The sequence below is a fragment of the Aythya fuligula genome, chromosome Z (genome assembly GCF_009819795.1).
Source record: "Aythya fuligula isolate bAytFul2 chromosome Z, bAytFul2.pri, whole genome shotgun sequence".
NCBI lineage: Eukaryota > Metazoa > Chordata > Aves > Anseriformes > Anatidae > Aythya > Aythya fuligula.
Genome location: NC_045593.1, coordinates 11,426,503 through 11,447,558, shown reverse-complemented (window position 1 = coordinate 11,447,558; position 21,056 = coordinate 11,426,503). Strand labels below are relative to the sequence as shown.

General features: G+C 37.2%; 1 protein-coding gene across 1 annotated transcript in view; it reads left to right on the top strand.

Annotated features, from left to right (window-relative positions):
- Positions 1-19,221, top strand: part of GOLPH3 (golgi phosphoprotein 3) — a 33,046-nt gene extending 13,825 nt beyond the window's left edge. Inside the window, exons 2-4 of the mRNA XM_032206080.1 lie at positions 8,283-8,414; positions 14,357-14,471; positions 17,563-19,221. Coding sequence (XP_032061971.1) covers positions 8,283-8,414; positions 14,357-14,471; positions 17,563-17,987 — 672 coding nt within the window. The 3' untranslated portion in view covers positions 17,988-19,221. The remainder of the gene's footprint in view (positions 1-8,282; positions 8,415-14,356; positions 14,472-17,562) is intronic.
- Positions 19,222-21,056: the final 1,835 nt, after the last annotated feature.

The following is a 21,056-nucleotide window of genomic DNA, read 5'->3' as shown; positions in this document are numbered from 1 at the left end:
GTCTCTGCCTGCCTTTTACAGTAGGTTTCGTATGGGTGACGGATGATGATTTTGGATTATTAGGTTCTGTCTGTGCTTTGTGCTAGCTAATAATAGGCTAGCAGACACCTCTGAAAGTACTTGCTGTTGCTTCAGAGAATCAGAAAGGGATGCTATTGCTGTCCTGTCAGATTTAAATAATATAACTTCAAGTTTATGATGATCAGGGTAATAATCATTGCTGAGATCCAAAAACAGGGAGCTAGAGGTAGTGATGAATATAGAGTGTGATACCTCAAGCATTGTGTCCTTTGTGTCTTCTGAGCAGATAGTGCTCATTAATGGCTTCACTATAGGTCACCCAATAATGTGTGATTTTTTTTTTTTTTTTGAGATTTTTATCCCAAAGACTAACTGAATAGTTCTAGCCTTAACTATTCAGGTTGTGGTTTTGAAGTCATGCTAAAGAGGGGATTGTCACTGAAGGGGTATCTTTGCCTTTTGCCAACTGTCCTAACCATATTCCTTTCCTTTCTTGTGCTGCCACTGAAATTCATTCACCTGCTCAGTAGATGAGGTGATGGAACCGTCCATTAGCTTTCACAGAGACCACTTTCCTCATCTAGTGTGCTACGCAAATGCTGCTGTGGGCCCAGCGAGCTGCTATGGGATGACAGAGTAAATACTGTTTCTTAAGCAGCAGTTCAGGATTTGTTGGACTGTGTTCTCAGGTTTGGCCCTCAAATGCTAATAATGAAGGTGTGGGGGAGGACTTAACCTTCTCAAGTTAAATGATTTTGTTCAAGGTTAAAATGAAATGCTTTGACGTTGATTTTAAGTGTCAGTAAAACTGATGCGAGTCACTCAAAGGAAGGTTAGTTGAAAAGTTTTACAGTTTAAGAGATGCTTATGGTGGCAGAGGAGTTAAATGCTGGGATGTCATTTTGTTCTTGATTTCTCTTCCTGTTTTTTCTTTTCCTCCCTGGTATTTCTTGCTGCCATGTTAAGTACCTCTAAGAAAAGACGCTCGAATTTACGTAGATACAAAATGTGAGTCCGTGTCTCAGCACTGAAAACGAGCATTCAGGTATTCTTGCTTCATGATGCACCGTGCTGTGTAAATGTGAGAAGACTCTCTGATAACTGTGCAGTGCAACATCTTCAAAGGAAAACTGAACCACCTCATGTATTTTACTCCTCCTGAACCATGACTCATGAGCAGCCCATGAGGTCTCTAACGTTGTATTTTTATTATGGTGGATTGCAAATTTGGTGATGTTGATCAATGAGACCTGGAGATAATTGATGTCAGTAACATCCCATGATGACACCAAGCACGGAATGTTTTCCAGTATGTTTGTCATCTGTGATATCTGAGAACGTACCATAAATAGTATGCCACATATCAGAAAGAATAGAAGGCAATGAAGAAAACCATTGTTTGGGAAAGCTCAATACTTGTTTATGTATAAACATAATGATAGTTTTGTCATGGAGCTTTTATACTGCTGCCACTAATGCAGTATTTGAATGCCATCCATGCAGAAGTAATATAATAGCAAACTCCAGCAGAGTTCGAGAAGTCTGGAGTTTCTGTCTCTCAGCATCCAAGCAGAGCTGGTTGAAAATCTTCCTCTGAAGTATTCTTCTAATGGGAAAAAGGCTACCTGTAAATTCGGGATTTACTGCTAGTGAAAGCAAAAGCTTCCTTTGACCTAGATTGTGCCTCCTCGCTGTGACACCCTGAAGTGAGGGGTTTCATGTCTTCATAGTAGACTATCAGATGTATTGCCTTGGACCTAGAACCTTCAAGCCTCTTGGGAACTGCAGTTGCTGTTCATGGTTTTCTCTTAACTTCCCAAGTTGGCCAGCTCCTGTTCTGATGGGGCTATCAGGGTTCAAAAGGGTTACAGCATTTTTTTTTCCTGGTGTCTCTACATGAAATTTCAGAAATTGCATTCTTTGCTAAATTTAAGTCTTTTTGTTTGTGTCTTTCGTAAAAGAAGAATTTGGAATCTCCTGAGAACAGGAATTTAGGATTTTGGGTAGCTTCAGTGATGGTCCTGGTTTAGTATGTTCCCCTTTAATTGCTTGGTTTATTTCAGTTTGGTTACAGTCGATCTCTTGTCTTGCTTTTAAGTAGAGGATGCTAGGTGAGGTGTTTAAGGAGTGCTCTGAAGCCCAAATATTAAATGAAGAGGCTTTTAGAGAAGTTTAGACTGGGTGAGCATTGTGTTCCATCCCAGAGGAGCTCTGCTGTTGTGGTTCTTCATAAATGTGCATAGAGGTCAGTGTTGGGTCGAAGTCTCTGCTCTGACTCAGACTCAAATACTGAATGTGAGTCTGGATCTAAGGGTGGGCCTGAGAGGGCCTGTTGTTCATAAAACAAATATTTTGTATTTTTTGGTGAGCAGGCCATTGTATCCCTCAGTAATATTCACAGACTATTACATAGTTTTAAGATATTTTTAATTAAAAGACTTATAAAGCTGATACTCATTTGCTCTGGCTCTGTGGTCTGTAAAGTAATCTATAATAGCATGAGGCTCGCTGGGTTAGATCAGCAAATGCATTGGCAGCTGCAGTCTGCAGTGTGCTGTAGATGGGTTTGTAAACAGGTAGTCTTAACCAAGCATGTTAAATGATTTTTTTTTTTTTTTTTTTTTACCATATGTGTACATTGAAGCCTCAGGGTTGGAACTCTGCAAGTACTTTTCTTCTCTTCCTTTCTTCAGAATCTGACATATTTTCGCAGATTTTTCAGATTTCCTCGCCCTGCTCTGATCTCAGCCAGGTAGAGTAGAGCTGCTGGTCTCCCCCTGTGAGTTAATTGAAGAATTCCAGAGAGAGTGTATGTTTCTGTAGTGGGAAGAGATCTGTAGTACCTCCTATGGATGAAACAAAGTATTCAGAAATAAGACATTATATGGTCCCATACAAGTTTTTTGTCCTCATTTTCAAAAGGAAGTATTTTTTTAACCTCCACTCTGTAATCTGTTAAATTTACTCAGTCAGTACTTTTAAGATAACAGCTATAAACGTGAAATGGCATCTGCAATTTATTTATTTTTTTTTTGTGTTGCTACTGTTAGGTGGCTTTAATTTGTACTTGAGAAACTATTGAACTTTTTTCTCATTAGAACAAAATTGACAATTGCCTGGAAGCTGCATAGAGCAATGAAGGAGGCAACTGAATGACTGCTCCATCAAGGCGGGCTGTTTTAATACTTCAGTGAAACATCTTTGAAGTTTCTTGCAAGTTTTTTTTAGAGACACTGCTTGTGTTGAAATCACTGATACACTTGGCATTGATATTTACCAAATATTTGCAGTTGTTCTGGTCAGGTTAGGGTCTTCTCCTTCTGATTGTTTACACACTTGGTCAGTCACAATGGTCATTAGTGCAGCAGCTTTTGGGATCTGAGATGAAGAAAGCGTTATCTTCTCTTTGATTTTTCTTTTTAATATCTTCAAATCATGACATTTATGTAACTTCTGGATCTTAAATATCTGGAAATTTATATTTTGAGTGGTGTGGAGGATAGGAAATAAATGTGTTCTGTGGGAGTGTACTCTTGATACTTTTGCTACAGCTCTTATGCTGCAATAGTACTGAGTGATTCAAAAAAATACACGAATAGACTGGGCACAGAACCCTGGTGTTGTCAGTCTTGTGTATGTGTTTTCTCTTTTTGCAGTGTGGCTTTGTTATAGCATAACCAGATGATGGCACTAGGTTTTTTGTAATCACAGTGATAACATTTTAGCTGCTTCAAGACATCAATATTTTTGGCTATGCAGGATTTCTCACAATTTCTAACAATCCTTACAAACACTTCTAGCAAGCTCTAGAACACTATCTTATTTTAAGTATAGTTTTGAGAAGATTGCCTTCAACATCGCTGAAAATCAATCTGCGTAAGGACATCCTTAGGGAATAACACAAGTGAAGGGTTTGAGGGACACTGGTAGGACCTTTCAAGTCGTGGCCTCTTCCCTGTGGGGTATGTATGTGAACCCTGCCCCATCACGCTCTGTGTGCCAGCATCTGTAGGGGTTAGAGTCCCAGCATGTGGTTACACTGTGCTGTATTCAGATGTGAGCTTGTGGATTCCCCCTGCACGTAGGAAGGAGCTGCAAGAGTTTGTGCCTTGCTCAGCAAAGGTAGACCCGGTGTATCAGTGAGGCTTGCTTGCTTGAATGTGTTTTAATATAATTGTGTGGCTTTTCCATCCCTCTTGGCGGCTGCTCACCGTATGTACATGTAGCATAAATACTTTGCCTTGTCTGCCCCATCTGCCTGAACACATCTGAGGAAATCCACGAGGGTTGCAGAAACTCAGTCCTTTATAAACGCAGAAGTGAAAATCTAATGTATTTTATGTTATAGAAACATGTGGTGGTGAAGTAGGCAGCTGTAGGATAGGGTGTCACAGGCAGGTGGTGTGGACATGCAGCTGAAGAGGCAAAGCAAAAGTGGGAAGTGGAAGGTAAGGTGGTAGGCTGGTAATACCCAAGCACAGGGCCATGGTCAGGAGATGGGTGGTATTTAGGTTCCAGGTGACTAAAGGCTAACCATGCAGGAAGGCTTGTGTCAGCAGGGAATTGGGGAAGGTGCATGTGAAGAGCAGAAAGTGAGTAAATGCTGCAAGAAGTGATGGGAGGGACATGGTGTAATGCATGTGGATTTTAGATAACCTATTCTTTAAGTAGAAAGAGGATGTTAGTCTTGGTTATGTGCTTTGCCATACTTGAGTGGAAAGTCTGAGCTTTCAGAGTTAATAGAGTAGCAAGTTTCCATTATAAAATTCATTTTCATTCCCCTTTATGCTTGTCTAGCAAAAGCATTTTTTAATCTTAGAGTTTCTAGGTCAGCTCAGAAGAAAACCACTTCCATGCTGTTTCTGTAAATAAACATGACAGTTGTAAATGTTCTTCTGATCATTGAATCAGCGTAGATTTTAAAATTGGCTCACCAGCTATTCATAGCTTAAAGTGCAATTCTAATGCGAATGCTGTCAGATAAAAATAATTCAGTACCTTTTAAGACACACATGCGCCCCTTGCTTAGCACCTTTAAAGAAATAAGTATTTCATTGAGTTAGGACGTTTATAAAATTAGAGAAGACTTGTAAGAAGACAGATACAGCAAAAAATATTTGGTGTTTTATTGGTGGCAATATTAGTGCTATTCAAGGGTATTAAATAGTGGAATGACTTGCTGTAAATAGTACTGTAAATAGTGATCTTAGGTCTATAATGAGAGTGTTTTGAGACTGCTAGGTATTTGGAACATAGTAGGAGAACAGTGTTAAAAGGCCAAACCAAATACCTATTGTCTTCAATAACCTGTAACCAGCAGTGTTCAGGGGCTGATAGGCTCAGACAGACCCCTCTTATACTGTACACTCTGACCTTCAATTGTGTGGGGGCTTAACAAATCCTTTTTTTCAAATTTGTTTTTAATTTTGCCTTCCTGTAAGGACAATTGAATCCTCATGTAGAGAAGAAGTTGACCTGTGACTTTACTAACCTGTCAGTTTCAATAGTCACCCTCTAGGTCTTGTCTGGAAAAAGAAAAAAATGCTTGTTTCCTGTGTAAATAGTACAACAGTACTTCATACTGCTGTTCTTCCTCTCTGTATATTGTTATTCTCTCTGCCCTTTCCATTCCACTTTTCTTCACTGTCCGTGTTGCCTCTTTATTAGGCAGTAGTTCTGTAACGCTGAGCGTTAACATTATTGTTTTCTGCACTTGCTTCTAGTTGTGCTATATGCCACTTGAGGTAGGTGTCAAGGAGCTGTTTGCAGTGTTGAAGATAAATGTCCGGTTCTATTCTGTTTCAGCTACACCAGGAAGCTTGAGTTAATTTAAAGGATGATTTAGTTAGACTGTTGTGTGCTAACCTGACCTTCTCTGAAAGTTCCTTCAATTGTCTGAGGTCTTTACAGTAAGTGCCAAACGTTATCTATCCATCTGCTTGAACTACCTGGAAAGAACAGTTTAATGGATTGAAAAATGTTCAGGATGACACTGGCTGTTACATAATACCTCCTTCCTCACTTCATTAATAGTGGTATAATTTCTGGATATTGAAATACGATGTTTCTTCTCTTGGATCCCCTGCAAACTATGAGCCTGGAGAAAAATAAAAGCGAGGCAGTATACATTCTCATAACTTTAATGTCATCAAACCCACTAGAGCAAGCAGTTCCGTTTATGAAGGTCATAATCTTTTTGAACTGCCTTTCAGGATCACTTGATTAAAAACTAGCAGATGGTTGCTCAGTCTCCTTCCTTGCAGATTTTAAAGACCTGCCTGGATAAAGCCCTAAGTAACTTGGTCTGACTTTCGTAGCTGAACATGCTTTGAGCTGGAGGTAGGACTAGAGACCTGAAGTCTCTTCCAACCTGAATTATCCAAGGATAATTTATTTCTCTGCATCCCACAGCTTGTGGCCACATATGTAGAGTAAGTGCTGGAGCTAAGGATTTTATACCTGGTAATTGCTGCTGGGAATAGTCTAGTTAACGTCACCTCCTTGATAAATGCTTTAAATGCAGTTTTCATTACTAAGCAAGGGAATAGGTTTTAGAACAAACTGTTTGCATAATAATATAACAATTTTTTGTGAATAGAAAGAGGTATGTATTATGCCAGAGCTGTTTGTCTGGTAGATATTTAATTTGCATATGTGTTTTCTGATTTCAAAAATTACTTTTTTTTTTTTTAATAGTATAAAGAGACTATTTGATTGGAAATAAAATGTAGGAATCCTTGTTTTGTTTTGTTTTTATCAAGAAAATATGGCACCATATCTTACACATTTTTTTGGCAAAGAAATGTCTGGTGCCTACCGAAAACAAATTACCAAATGGGTGATTTCTGAGAGTAGCTGATTAGATAACTTCTCAAATGCCTTTCCAACCTTATGTTTCTGGCCTTTTAAGTAAATATCTGTGACATTTCAGTAATGGCTTTCTACTAATTAAGTATTTTTGTAGAATTTTTTAGAAGTATGGGTCATTTATGTAATAAAGCTCTTGAAAATCGTAGAATGGTTTGGATTGGAAGATCATTTAACTCTAACCTGCTGCCATGGGCAGGGACATCTCCCACCAGCCCAGGTTGCCAATGGTTGTTGAGCACTGCCAGGGATGGGGCTTCTCTGGGCAGCCTGTGCCAGGGCCTCACAACCCTCTGAGTGAAGAATTTCCTCCTTATGTCTAGGAAAAATAGCTAAGAGCTAAATGAAAACAAATATTTTGTTGTTTCTAGAGATCTATATTTAATGGCATGCCTTACTTGGGACTGGATTGTGTGTCTAGTGGACATCAGGTGTTTCTATCTGGAATCTCTATACACTGGCAGCTGTCATTTGCAAATAGGATGAAGTTGTATTGTTCATGATTTAGGCTGGTCTTTGTTACTGGCTAGGGTAAATTTTTGGAGAGAGTACTCGTTTTGTTTTTGGTTTCCTGTATTCCAAATTGGATGTTTTCATAAAGAGGATGTATTGCTAAAGAAGTTTTGGAAAATCTTTCAGGGTTGTACCAAGTGTTTCCACAACCACTTCCCAAAAGACAAATTATTTCTCAGAATGATTTTGTTTTGAATACTGTTCTTGCATGTTTGGTAATATTAAATGTCGGTTACTGTATAATTTAAATAGAATCCTTTTCATATTTTTGTCGGAGTTGTCAAGCAGTGAAGTACAAAATTCAATAAATGTATTTCTAGGGATTGAGTAAATTTATCATATCAAATATTTGGTTCTGCTATTTAAGCAGACAGCTATCTGTGTGGAAATATGGATGAAGTGTGTTAGCTGTGGTGTGGTTCATAGAATAAACATGGTTTGCAGCTTTGCAATCCATGTAAAAACTGTATGTATCTTAATATTAATTTTCACATTATTATTTCAGTGCTATATTGTTTATGGAAGTAAAAGCATGTTAATGTTTCTCAGGAAACAGATAGCCCTGTGTGATGTTAGTAATGCCAAATGCTTGATGTCTTAAAAATGCAGTTAGTTAATTTTGACTACGTATAAACTAAATGGTATGTACTATTTTGTTTGGTGTCACTTTCTTGAAGTTTTGCTGTTCTTCAAAAAAAGACACTAAGTGAAAAAAACAGTGGATGAGTGTTTCTCTTTCATGTTTACAGTACAGGAAAGGTGGTTGTCTAGTAGTGCTATTTTACAAGTGTGTGAGGATAAGAGGACTGCTTACAGAACACAGCAAGCCTCTTCTATTTGTTTTAAGGTGGAAGTATCTTACTGTCTTTCAATTTTCTCAGGGTTACACATCGTTCTGGAATGATTGCATCTCCTCAGGATTGCGTGGCTGCATGCTAATCGAATTGGCATTGCGAGGGCGTCTTCAGCTAGAGGCTTGTGGAATGAGACGCAAAAGTCTATTGACCAGAAAGGTAAGTGGGCACGTTTGCTTTTATGTCATGTTCCAGGCAATGCAGTCGTTACAAATTACAATCAGTTGTAAGGAAAAACTTTTTTTTTTTTCTTTTTATGGGTTTAGATGTTCTGAGTAGTGGCTTAGGTCACAGGTACAGAGTTAGTAACTACACTGTTTAAATGGTGAGCTTAAAGGCTTTGTAAAAATCTTCTGTACTTGTTCTCAGCTCCTGTTAGTTCTCCTGAGGTGTTCCTGCTGCTGCTGGGAGCCTTACGCAATCAGCTGGCTGTGGCTGTGGCCACGGTGCGGTGACAGCAGTTACTGCTGGGAGCCAGCAGCACCAGTTGTAATCTGTCCAAGGAACTGGCTTTTGCAGTGTCAGTGAGATGTGGGCTGGGGCTGAGACAGACAGCTAACTGACAGCGAGCCAGATGTATCCGGCAAGCCACCAGTTTGTGCTGGTGTACACAGTATCCTCTGCATGGTATGCTTTGCACTGCATGGGAAGGAAACATCCTTGTACTTTGGGCCCCTGAGAGCACAAAATTGTCTAGCTGAAGCATGTGACTGGTGTGTTAAATTGGTTATACTCTCTGACCTTTAAGATGGGCAAATTTTTAAGGTTCTGTATTGAATTAGGCTGAAGATTTGAAGCTTTAATTTATTACTTTTGCTGCTGGATTTTTTTTCCTTAGTACAGAATGTGCAAAGTCATACCACTTGAAGAATTTCTACTTCATCAGCATTAGTGGATTCTTGTAAAATAAGTTTATTGAATAGTTGGTCAAATATTTCTATCCACCACAAATAATTTCTCTTTCATAGCCTGTTTCCTTGTCAATATTACACTTTGCTGATTTTTTTTTTTTTTTAAAAAGGAAAGCTTCCAAATTCCCTAACCTTTTCCCAGCTTCCTTCTCCTCTAAAGAATTGAACCTCTGTTCAGGCAAACAGCTCCTACTTCTTTTAGCTTCATTTAAGCATATTCAGCACTGATTAGTTTGTACATTTTTTTCCCCCCACAAAGCTTTTGGCTCCTTATGTATTCAGGAATGTTCTTTAGCAGTTATTTTCTTTCTATGCAAACCGTATCAGGTCTGTCTAACTGAAGTTTTAACTACTTTTTTTTAAGGAAAATGAAGAAATAACCTGTGTGTATCTTTACTACAGCGTACAAACCAAATTCTTGTTTGTCTCCCCTCCTTTTTTTTTTCCTAATTTTATCGTGATTTTTGGGGGTGGGTCTGTGTGTTTTTTTTTTTTTTTTTTTTTTAAGGAGAGATAAAAGCTATATAGTATTCAATGCTTTGTTCTTTTTGTTGTTGTAAGAAAATGTAGAGTGTCTTTTTTGCAGGCAGGAGCGTTCTATGAAAGAGAAATAACAAAATTCAAATGAAGATTGATTTCTGCTTATATAATTTCATGCAAATAAAACCCTTAACTTCTGATATCTATGATATTTCTTCTGTCCTGCCCCATCTCTCAGTTTAGAAATCATTCTTGTTTAATTTCTCATTTTATGCAAATTTTTGCGTTGTTTAATATGAAATTGCAGTCTTGTTCCCATATTTGCTAGATTTATGTGCCTTAGCTCTACCAAGTGTCCACCTCTACCCTCTTTGGTACAAACTCACAGGCTTTGCTTGCTTTGACCTTGTTGTGTTTTTTTTTTTTTTTTTTTTTTTCTTGCTGTGAATTAAATATCATGGTTAGTGAGTGGAATGAGCTGTCTAGTTGCATACAAGGTTGTGATTCAGTGAGGCAGCAGTATCACTTTATATAGCATCTGCACCTCAAGCTAACCCTTCTTTTGCCCCGTGCCAGACCTTCCTGGAGCTTTGTGGGAACGTAGAAGCTCCTGAAAACTCAAAGCTCTGGTATGTGTCTCAAAAATTGTGTATCTTCCAGCCATGGCATGAAGGCAGAAGCTCTTTTCATTTCAGTTGGTGCTGCAGCTGAGAAGGGTAGTCCTGTTTTGCAAGGAAGCTTAGTATTTTTGCAGTCTCTCGTTAGTGTTCTTGCAGCCTTGTCAGGTCATCACTGTCTGAAAACTATTCCACATATCTGATCCATTGAATTTTTACTTGGATCATTTTCTTGGTCTTGTCACGAGGTGTGGCACAAGTAATAACTGAGAAGAAGAGGAGGGTAGAACTACTTCTTTGGGCAGTAGTACAGATACAGCAAGTACATGCTTGAATGCTGGAGCCAAACGAGACTGAGAAACTGGCAGGCAGACTTGATGGACTTCAGTAAAACTTTGAAAGTCAGTATGACATGTTTTTATCTTGCAACATCCTTGTACGTTTAGCTTGAGAGTATATAATCACTGTATTGTTTTAGAGTTGCATCTATTGATGGCATCACTGCTGGAAACAAATAAATGAAAGCTGAAGTTTGTATGTAAATAAGCAACTTCTAAGACAAGTGGTTATTGAAGACAGAAAATGGCACTCTATGCTGCCTTACTGTATCAGAAAGTAAAACCAATAATTAAGCTTTTTTTTTTTTTTTTGGAAATAAAAGAAATCTCAACAAATCCTTGGTGAATTAACTTCTTATTTTATAACTGATAATTATGAGTGATCCATGCATGAGTGACTTTTTACTCATTATTAAAACTAAATAATGAAGAGTTTACTCAAAGTCAATGCACGAGGTGCTTCATCTTTAGCATTGCCTAATTGCAGAGCTTCATTGTGGAAAATGCAAATTAAATACTTTGTATAATTGAAATGTTCATAGCAGTCAGATACCAAGCAAAGCTAATATGTGATAAATTGCTGAAAAATTGGAATAAAGAAAGACTTCCTTAATAGGGCTAAGGATCATCATCTCTGAAGAACCAGGCTCTTAGCTTCTTTCTCTATTTTAACTCATCTATTAAAGAAAAGAAAATATTCCCCTTGAGGATACTTAGTCTTCTGTGATGATCCAATTCACAAGATGCCCGACCCACTCAATTTCCCACTTTTCTTGTGCTCTAATTAACCGAGAGACATTGATCAATAAATCCTCATTCAAGAAAGAGCAGATCAGTGAACACAGGAGAGAGGTGGCTGAGCTCCCATTATTGCCCATCTCCATGTGCTGAAAAAGGGAGGAGGAAAAAGAAATACTGGGGAGGTATAAATCAAAATGCTTTTATTTCAGGGGAAGGATAATTGGAAGAATCTGTACAGTAAATGTTCACTGTAGCAGAGAGTGAGAAGAAACAGTGCTTTATTGCCTGGCTGCAGAGAATGGTAAACTTGGATACAAAAACAACGTGTTTTGTGGCTTCACTAGGGCTTACGGTGTCCTGAGTTGAATGGAGGAGTCTATGCTCCCTATAGGTCTTTGCTCTAACGCCTGTATGTTTAGTCTCAGACTGTCATCGTGCATTATCTTCAAACTAACTTCTTAAACTTCCTTGCAGTGGCAGTAAAAAGTATTTTAAGTGCAAATAAGCAAGGAAAGCTGTTTTCTAAAGTTTCTAAGATTTTTTTTTTTTTTTTTTCAAAAATGCTCTGAAGTCTGGGGTATATCTCTTCATTGAGGGGTATATGTGGTGCTGGTTGTTTTTCACAAAACATGTCAATAACTTGACTTTGCATCTTAGTGAGATGGTGAATAGTAGTAGGTTACCAACTGCAGGAGGCTGGAACTATCCACTATAACTAAAGTTACAATGAAAAAAGTTACATGAAATTAATCATTTGGGACACTTCAAAGAAACTAAAATTTTGCCAGAATGTCAGTTTTTAAAAGAAGTAAAGATGAATATATGTTGGGTGTTTTTTGACTAGTTTCTTAAGGAATACATGAAAGGTGGCTATTAATAGAGCAGAATCTAGCAACCAAAACTTTAAATATACTCAATATTATATACTCAAATCGTATACTCATAACCTCAATACAATGTATTTACTTGAAATTAAATAATAGAAACTTCCAAAAGTTCAGAAAACACAGTTTAGAACTGGGAGATAGTATATATTCTTATACATCATTAATGAAGTTTTTGAGTGAAGCTACACTACAAGCTTGTAAATCAGAAATACAGTGGTCATTAAGTGTGTTTAGTTTCAAGTAGGGATTGCCTGGACTAAAATCCTAAATTTCCTGATTGATAAAAATCCTGACTGATAACCACTTTGCAAAAATATTTTATATGCTTTGTTTTTGTATCTGAACAAGCCTAATTTTTTTTAACCTGTCATTGTTGACGGCTTCATTCTTGGTGATTTAATAAAATTTTAACTTTTATTAAAATTTTAATTTTTAGCACTTTATATGTACTGTCTAAAATGGACATAATATTCTAGCTATGACCTGCTAGGTATTCACTAAGATCTTTCATACAATTTTCCTGTTAATACAGTTTAGATTGAAATTATCCCTTTGCCAAAAGACTTGTTTTTTGTTGATTCATTTGTTTTTTAGTCTGCTGCTAGAATTACTAGATGTTTTTTTCTGCCATTCCAAATTAGACAGTCATTTATTGTATCTTTCATATTTGTTCCCTGTTTTTCACTCTGACTATAAGACTTCGCCTTTCTTTCTGATTTTATCTCATTGTCCTTGGATATATCTTCAGTTAAGGATCACTTTGCCATTATGAAGTTGTCCTAACATTGCAACTCATTTCTGTTCAGTGTTATCTACAGACCCTATAAGAGCATATTCTCCTCTTCTATTGCTTGTAGTAAGAATTATTAGAACTACAGAACTAAACTCGGGATGTATTTCAGTGGAACGCTGAAAGCTTTTTACTGGCTGGTAACAAGCATCTTCCTGATTACTGGAAAGCTTTATTAAAAATAAGACTTTGTATCTAATGATTCTCCTTTATTTGTGGAATTGTTTTGATGTGGTTAATTTTTTCTTTGTTTATTTTTAGCACTTTATATGCATCAGGTAAAAAGATAACTTATAAAACAATTTGAATTGTTATATCTAATCATTATTTTCATAAGCAACTTTGATGCTGTACTAATTCTTTCTTTCCTAAAGAAAGAGTGTTGTTTTTTTTTTTTTGGGGGGGGGGGAGTATTATTTCTTATAATTAAAATATATTGACTTGAGCTAATGAAATTCATATGTTTTTAGTTCAGTGCTGTTACCTTCTTTTTTTTCCTCTGGTTAGAAAGACATTTGTACATGGTTGATATAACTGCTTGTACTGGTGTACTGGTAAACAAGCAGTTACTCAAGGTCTTAAAAGTTATTATGTTCCTGTGAATGATTTTCTTTCTCTTGTGTTCCCTTGGGTAAATAATTCAATTAAATCATTTTATAATTTATTAAACGACAAACATAAACCCCTGTAATATGTAATGTCATCTCTGGTATGTACATATTTTGCCTAACATGTATGAATTAACTGTTAGTGAATGGAATGTAATATTGCTGGTCAGCACGTTCTTTGGAGCTGTAAAACTTACAGATGTTGTCATGAACCCATTTTTTTCTGCTGATATATGGAAGAAAACCAGTTTTCCCATTTTTTCAGTTTTTAATTGATTTCTCAGTTTCATGCGGCCTAATTGTTTAATACTGCAGTATTTTGAATAAATTGATTTGAAGCAGTAAAATAGACTGCCATCAGAGAGCAGTTTAACACTGTAGTATACTTTGTTTTGAGGAAGAAGTGAAGGACTTAATAATGTCAGTGGATTGTCTTCCTTAAAAATATGTATATATAAAAAAGAGATATTAGATATGTATGATTGCTATAAGTTTAGTTAACTAGCCTTTAATGTAGGTTACAGGTAACTGACTTAATATAGCTTTTTGTAATTAAAATCTTGAATAGTTTTTTTAACAACTAGACATTTAAAAAAATAATGATTCTTACAGATTTCACTTTTTAAAGTTTTCCTTTTTTCTCATAACAGGTAGATTTTCCTGTGTTATATTGATGGATGTCTGTGTTGTATGAACTATGTGAAAATACTGTGTTTCATTCTGTCTTAGGTGATCTGTAAGTCAGATGCTCCTACAGGGGATGTTCTGCTTGATGAAGCTCTGAAACACATAAAAGAGACCCAGCCTCCTGAAACAGTACAAAATTGGATTGAACTGCTTAGTGGTAAGCCTTGGACATACCATATTTGCTTTTTTCCCCCTCCATGTGTCATCACTAGAGACTACACTGCAGGATTTTAGAGAAAAAATTATACAAAAGTGTAATTAGTCTGTCCTCTACAGTAGTCTCTTGTTGATTGTAGCCTTTAATCATACATAAGTAAGTGTTTCCTGTGACTTAAGTTGGTACAGAAAGGATCTAGATGTAAGTGTCAGAGAACACTTCAACTCTGTGGAAGAGATGTCTTCTGCTGAATCCAGAGTGAATCAGGGCTGTGCCCTGTAGATGTATAACTGCCTTCCTCTGTAACTAGCAATGAGGGGCAGTGGAAGTTTAGAGGATATTCATATGGATTCAGTATTCAGAGCTTTTTGATGAGGAAAGAAGATAAGGAGCTGACTGTTCCTATGTAAAAATTGAGACAGAAAATTCAGCCATCAACCACAGAGAAACAATAAAGAGATGTAACATATTCAACATACATTGTAATGTCATGTGTTTATAGTTGTTCAAAACAAAGGCTTCAAAAGGAGCACTTAGTGCACAGCTTTTCCTGTAAAGGAAATTAAACTGAAATAAAACAAACTGCGTAAATTACACTGAAAAGACCAGTGACCAAGAGCATGTAGTGTTGTTTTTTTTTTTTTTTTTTCTGTCACCAAAATTTATTACCAAGGCTTTGCTGTTTTCACAAAACACACAAGATGCAACTTCCCTGGAGTAGATCAGAGCTGTACGTCAGTTATCTGAGCAGTAGCGGGGAAGGAATCATTATTTTGTCAACAACATAATTTTGGGAGGTAGGGGTAATGAGACTTGAAGTTGTTCATCTAAATACATGTATGTTTGTTACTAGTAACAACAGATAAGTGAGTTTCAAAAATGAGCATAACCTCTCCAGCTTTCTCTGCCTTCTTGTTTTCATTATGTTTTTCCTATTTCTCCTGTACTGCCTGAAATAGCCTTCCTTGCACTTCAGTATTAAACTTGCACAGTTCATAGTCTGTGTCCTTGCCACTCCTTCCTTCCTGTCCCGTGAGTGTTTTGTCAGTGAGAGAGAACAAAACGTTTCTTGTCAGTAGGGGGCATGGCTGCTGCACATCCCTGCAGTCTGGCCTGTTCTTGATCAGCTCTCCTCCACTTTTACAGCTTGCAGAAACGACTCTTTTTCTCCGCCCAAATACGTAATTTGCACTGACTATGTCTCCCAGGGAAGAGCGCATGAAGTTAGTACTGATTCAAAAAAGGTCAACTAATGAATGAACAATGCTGTAGGTTTCCTTGGGGCACGAGCCTGCTAAGCTTTGTCTCTGGGAAGATCATCATGATTAGTGCTGTGGCTGAGACTTGGATCAATCCTTTTTACTTGCCCATGGTGTTTAATTACTAGTTCTTTGATGGCATTAGGGTTCTTTGCATTTCCCAGGTTTAAGAGAACTGCCCTCTGATATTTTCTTTCGAAGTTTTACTTTAGGGCTGGATCCTGGAAAATAGCTATTTCAACCATAATTATCGGAGATGCAAAGAATAATGCTTAAAGTTCTAGTACATACAAGTTCAAAGCCATCATGGAAATACTTGTATGGACATTTGAGGCTATGTTCGTCAGGCTGTTGTTGTTTATAACAAAATTAAGGGAAGGAAGTATAGGAAATACCGAAGTTCAGATCAAAATGTCAGGTCTTTCTGCAGATGTAACAAATGTTATACCATTACATCTGTGTAATGGTGGAGATTGGTCACAAGGTGTCAGCACAGTACTGGTGTTTAGTATCGCATAGATCACCTGACAGATTCAGAAGCATCTAGGAAATAACCTTTGCTGTGGGGAACACTACAAGGAGACTGCATTTTTTGGAGGGTGGTAGTGGCTGGTATATGCCATTTTCATTCATGGTCAAGCTGGGAAATCACACCTTGGTGAGGTGTGGGACCTACAGGGACTTGGCATAGCTCAGGCCTGGGTAGGTTCTTTACCTTTCACTATGCAGTTGGTGTCTCCTCGATTATGTACTTAACCTGGCTTTTACTTAGATGCAGTTTGTCACCTTTTATCACAATGATAGAAACCTTAAATTCATCTTTTTTGTTATTATTAAAAGTTAACCAAAGATAGCTTTCTAAAATAAACACAAGTTGCTATGTAAGTTGTCGTATTGTTTATGGAAAAAACATTTCTGCATAAGAAATACTGAATGCTGTTTCTGCCCTTGCCTCTTAAAGAGCATAGGCTCTTTAATATCAGGAGGAGATTTTAATACTTAAGGTAAATACTAAAGGTAAGCTGGACCTAAAAACTTTAGCTGAAGTAAACTTCTAATCAAAGAAGAATTTCTTGGTGTTTAACAACTTCACTTTTATCAGTAGCTCCTGCTGTATTATTTTGTGCTTTTAAAATTTCTTCAAGTGCATGCACATGCTCTGAAGTGCCCATTTGTCCTGCCATAACAGAAAGCATTAGAAATAATTATTATAGAAACATCAAAGCCCACCTCAACACAAGTGCTCTTGTGTACATCCACTCACCCACACTCACAAAGTGCATGCCTGTTTCACCTTGGAGGGATCAGAATTGGAAAGAAGAGCATGAACCTGAAGAAATAAGGGAAATGAGGGCGTATGGGATAGGTATATATTAGCTTGTCTTTGTGACAGAAAGAATGGTGATGATGCTGCTTCCAGTCCCTGAATTGACAAAGACTGAGCAGACAGGGTTGGAGGAGATGCTTTTTTTTTTTTTTAATTTTTATTTTTATGGTTACTGTTTTAAAAAAGTCTCCATGACTGATTTTTCATCAGTAGAGGAGTGCTTATTTGTCATATCCTTGCTCAAGATGTAGCTTGGCTAGTGTTGCATCCCAACTTTAAATGCACACAAACTCCTCAAAGAGGCTCTCATGGTCTCAGTGTCTATGCATGTATCTAGATGGGTCAGGGATCAGAGAAATGCTGACATGAGCACGCTATCTTACTGTTATAGTCAGCTATATGAATTTGACAGCTCATTCTGCACCACAGGAGGGGAAAAAATTGCTGTAGTAGTACAGCTTAGATTTTGCCTGACTGTTGGCTTTTTTTGTTTGCCTTTTTTTAGGTGAAACATGGAACCCATTAAAGTTGCACTACCAGTTACGAAATGTCCGTGAACGGTTAGCTAAAAATCTGGTGGAAAAAGGTGTACTGACAACAGAGAAACAGAACTTCCTTCTTTTTGACATGACTACGCATCCACTCACCAACAACAATATCAAACAGCGCCTCATCAAGAAGGTTCAAGAAGCAGTTCTTGACAAATGGGTGAATGACCCCCACCGCATGGACAAGCGCTTGCTGGCACTCGTTTATTTAGCCCATGCTTCAGATGTTCTGGAGAACGCTTTTGCCCCCCTTTTGGATGAGCAGTATGATTTAGCCACAAAGAGAGTGCGGCAGCTTCTGGATTTAGACCCTGAGGTTGAATGTATGAAAGCCAACACGAATGAGGTTCTGTGGGCTGTTGTAGCAGCATTCACAAAATAACTGCAATCAGACTGAAGTGTTCTCTTTTCTTTCATGTAAACCAGTTGTTTCTCTTCTATTGACTATTCATGTTTTCTGTAATTTGTACCTTCTCACATGAATCAGCTCTTGTTTAATGGGGATTATAAGTGGTGTATTCCCTCTTTCTCTGTGCATCTGTATACAGGATTCTGCTGGTACAAGAGACCTTCCTGTTTAAAACAACAACAGAAAAAGGTTTTACTGCCATATTGGCATTCCATTTCCTATTAAATTTGAGTTAACTGAAATATTTCTGTTACTCTATTTTTCATCTTATTGTTATTGAAGTGGTTTAACATGGAAAGCACCTCGAGGAAATATGCATGCAATTGGATCACTAGTCTCAGCTGACACAGATGTGTGCATGCATCAGTACTTCTGCAGTACAATTCATTACAGATCAAAAAGGGCCTTTTTAAAAAATCACCAAAGCTCCATGTTGAAGTGTCTGTCAGGGCATTTTATACACAGGTATTATTTCAATTATATCTAACAAAATTACTTTAAAAGCAGAAATTCCATTTAGCAGCTTTATCAATAGTTCCTGTAAAATGCCCCATAAATTTTACTTTTCATGTAAGTCTCTTGTGTACTTATACTTTCATTAGAATGGTAGCTGAGTCACAAGGCTAGTGTAGAAAGGTCCAGTTGTTTCATAAACCAGTTTTGGGATGGGATACATTCCATTATATTGTAAATATAGTTCAAGTTGTATATTAACAACTGCCCCATCTTAGTATTTTGCAAGATCTACTTAGTTGTACACCTGGTGCCCCTTACTTGCTGTCAGTCATTGCCATTTGGTGGAAGGAAAGGCCTCTTTTAAGGAGTATGTATGTGAAAGCTGTTTGTTTCCAGTGTCTACAGAGTTTGCTGTCTGGGTATTCTCTGTCTATGCATTGCCTTTAATAATTAGCATACAGAAAGAAACCACTTTCTGTCGTTCTTTTTCTTTTTCTCCCTCCTGTATGGAAGAGGCTTGTGACCAGTGCAATTCTTGAGTGCAGTTTTTAATTTTGTTTGTATACAAGTTAATGTTTGTCTCTTAAATGTTATAATCTGTTTTACATTTTAAAAACAGTCCTAGCAGGTGTTGCATGTAAATGGTTAGCAAGTAATGACTGCAGTTCAGATGATTAAGATTTCTGTAATGGGACACTCTACTATATTTTAATTTTTATATACAATTATGCTGATTAGCACACTTGTAAAAAAAAAAACAAAAAACAAAACAACTATATAAAACTTTGGCTTTTTAAAACTTATTGCCTCTTTACCACTGCTTGTTACATCTCCCATTCGTTTTACAGTGTAAATATTATGCATTGAACAAATTAAGCATTGATTTATATATTTTTTTCCTTATAACGCAGATTTATAGCGGGGCTTACAGGTGTTTAGAAACTTTATTGGTTAATATTCAGAGCAAGAATACTAGATGGTGTATAACTGTAGAGCTGAAATTTAAGAGATCCCTTAATCTGTATACTAGCTTTTTACCTACAGTAAATAAACTATGATCTTGAAAGTGCCTGAAACAGAGCAAGCATGTCATTTTTATTTTTTGTTGCTAATTAGTAAGGTTTTATTGCTTAACTGAAAGCTTTAGTTAATATCCTTCTTATTAGAAAGGGCGAGTTTATATTAAGTAGATCAAACTGACCTAATCGGTGGAGTCGCTCAGATCTGGAGGGTTCATGACCGAGACAGATTGAGTTAGCGTACGAGTGTGCAGCCGTGCCCGCCATGGGTAGACCTCTTCTATCTCAAGCACAACTCTACAGCCTCATCTGTGACTGGACTTCAAATTTTGCACCTCATTTCGTATTACTTAGATGCTTAGGTAGTTGATTTTAAAATAGAACTTAAATTCATCATACTTAAGTAACCTTTTTTTTAAATAAAGGTTTTTAAAATATGGTCCTTAACATTTAATGCCACACTGTTCTTTCAGTTCTTAAATGCTGTTTCTTTAGAAAAAAACAAACAAACAATAAATTAAAAGTATATTGTAAGGTATTTCAAACTCTGGTTTACAAATAAAAAGATACAGTGTTTTCTCAGTTGTAAAATGCTGTGTTTAAATCTTTGAGGAGCTTGGGCATGAACTTTCAGCTTGGACATTTATTTTAAGCTTTTTCAAACTTGTTTGTTTTAAATGGAGGAAAAATGAGAGTTGCTGCGTTGCTTTTACATTTGACAGCTTACAGAATTCTTTCTGTACTTGATAGTATATTCTCACTCACTGCTTTTATTATCTCGTGATGTTTTCTGATTTTCTGTAGCTCCTTGAGAGGAGAAAGAAATCAGTTGGAAGTGTCAGAGAAATAGTGAAGTATTCATGAGTAAGTTGAATGCACAAATTTTTTAAAACAGCTTTGAAAAGCTGTATTTGAAACATCCTTCAGACTGACAGTATCTTTTTGTAGTCCCTTTTCTGTCCTCTCATCTTCATTCTGTATTTATGTTTCTGCTGGGTTTCACGTTAGGTTGTGGAAGACACAGGGGTTTTGTCTTCCTTAGAGCCAATATGTTTAGAAATGTTACCCTTCTTTAGCCACCTTTAGAGAGGCTTCCACCCCCAAATAGAAGATAACTCCCTACAATATTTATCAGCTTTCTCTTCCTTCAAGGTAGAACCTGTGTGATAGAGTTTACTCTATCACACAGAGTTTACTGTGTGATAGAGTTGTACTAGGAGTATCAAAGAACCCTCTGATAGGTTTGATGTAAGTAACAAGTGGTTTGTGAAGAGCGATGGTACCTTTTGCTAGACCACCTGATATAAACCTGGGTGTATGGGGGACACAGAAGAGCTTTTGGAGTCTTCAAGTCCAATGTGCTTTAAAAAAACCCAAAGCCTCATGGGTGCTACCAGACCTTAACTCTAACAATAAAGGTAAGTTTGGTACGGTAACAGGGATTAATTTAGCAAACATCCTTGCCTTCGTTTCAGGTTCTAATAAAGTGGTTGAACGTGGGAGGCTGCTTTGTTCTGCTGAGATTCAGGTATCCTTTCTTCGTATTAGCTGCTGCTGCAGCTCACAG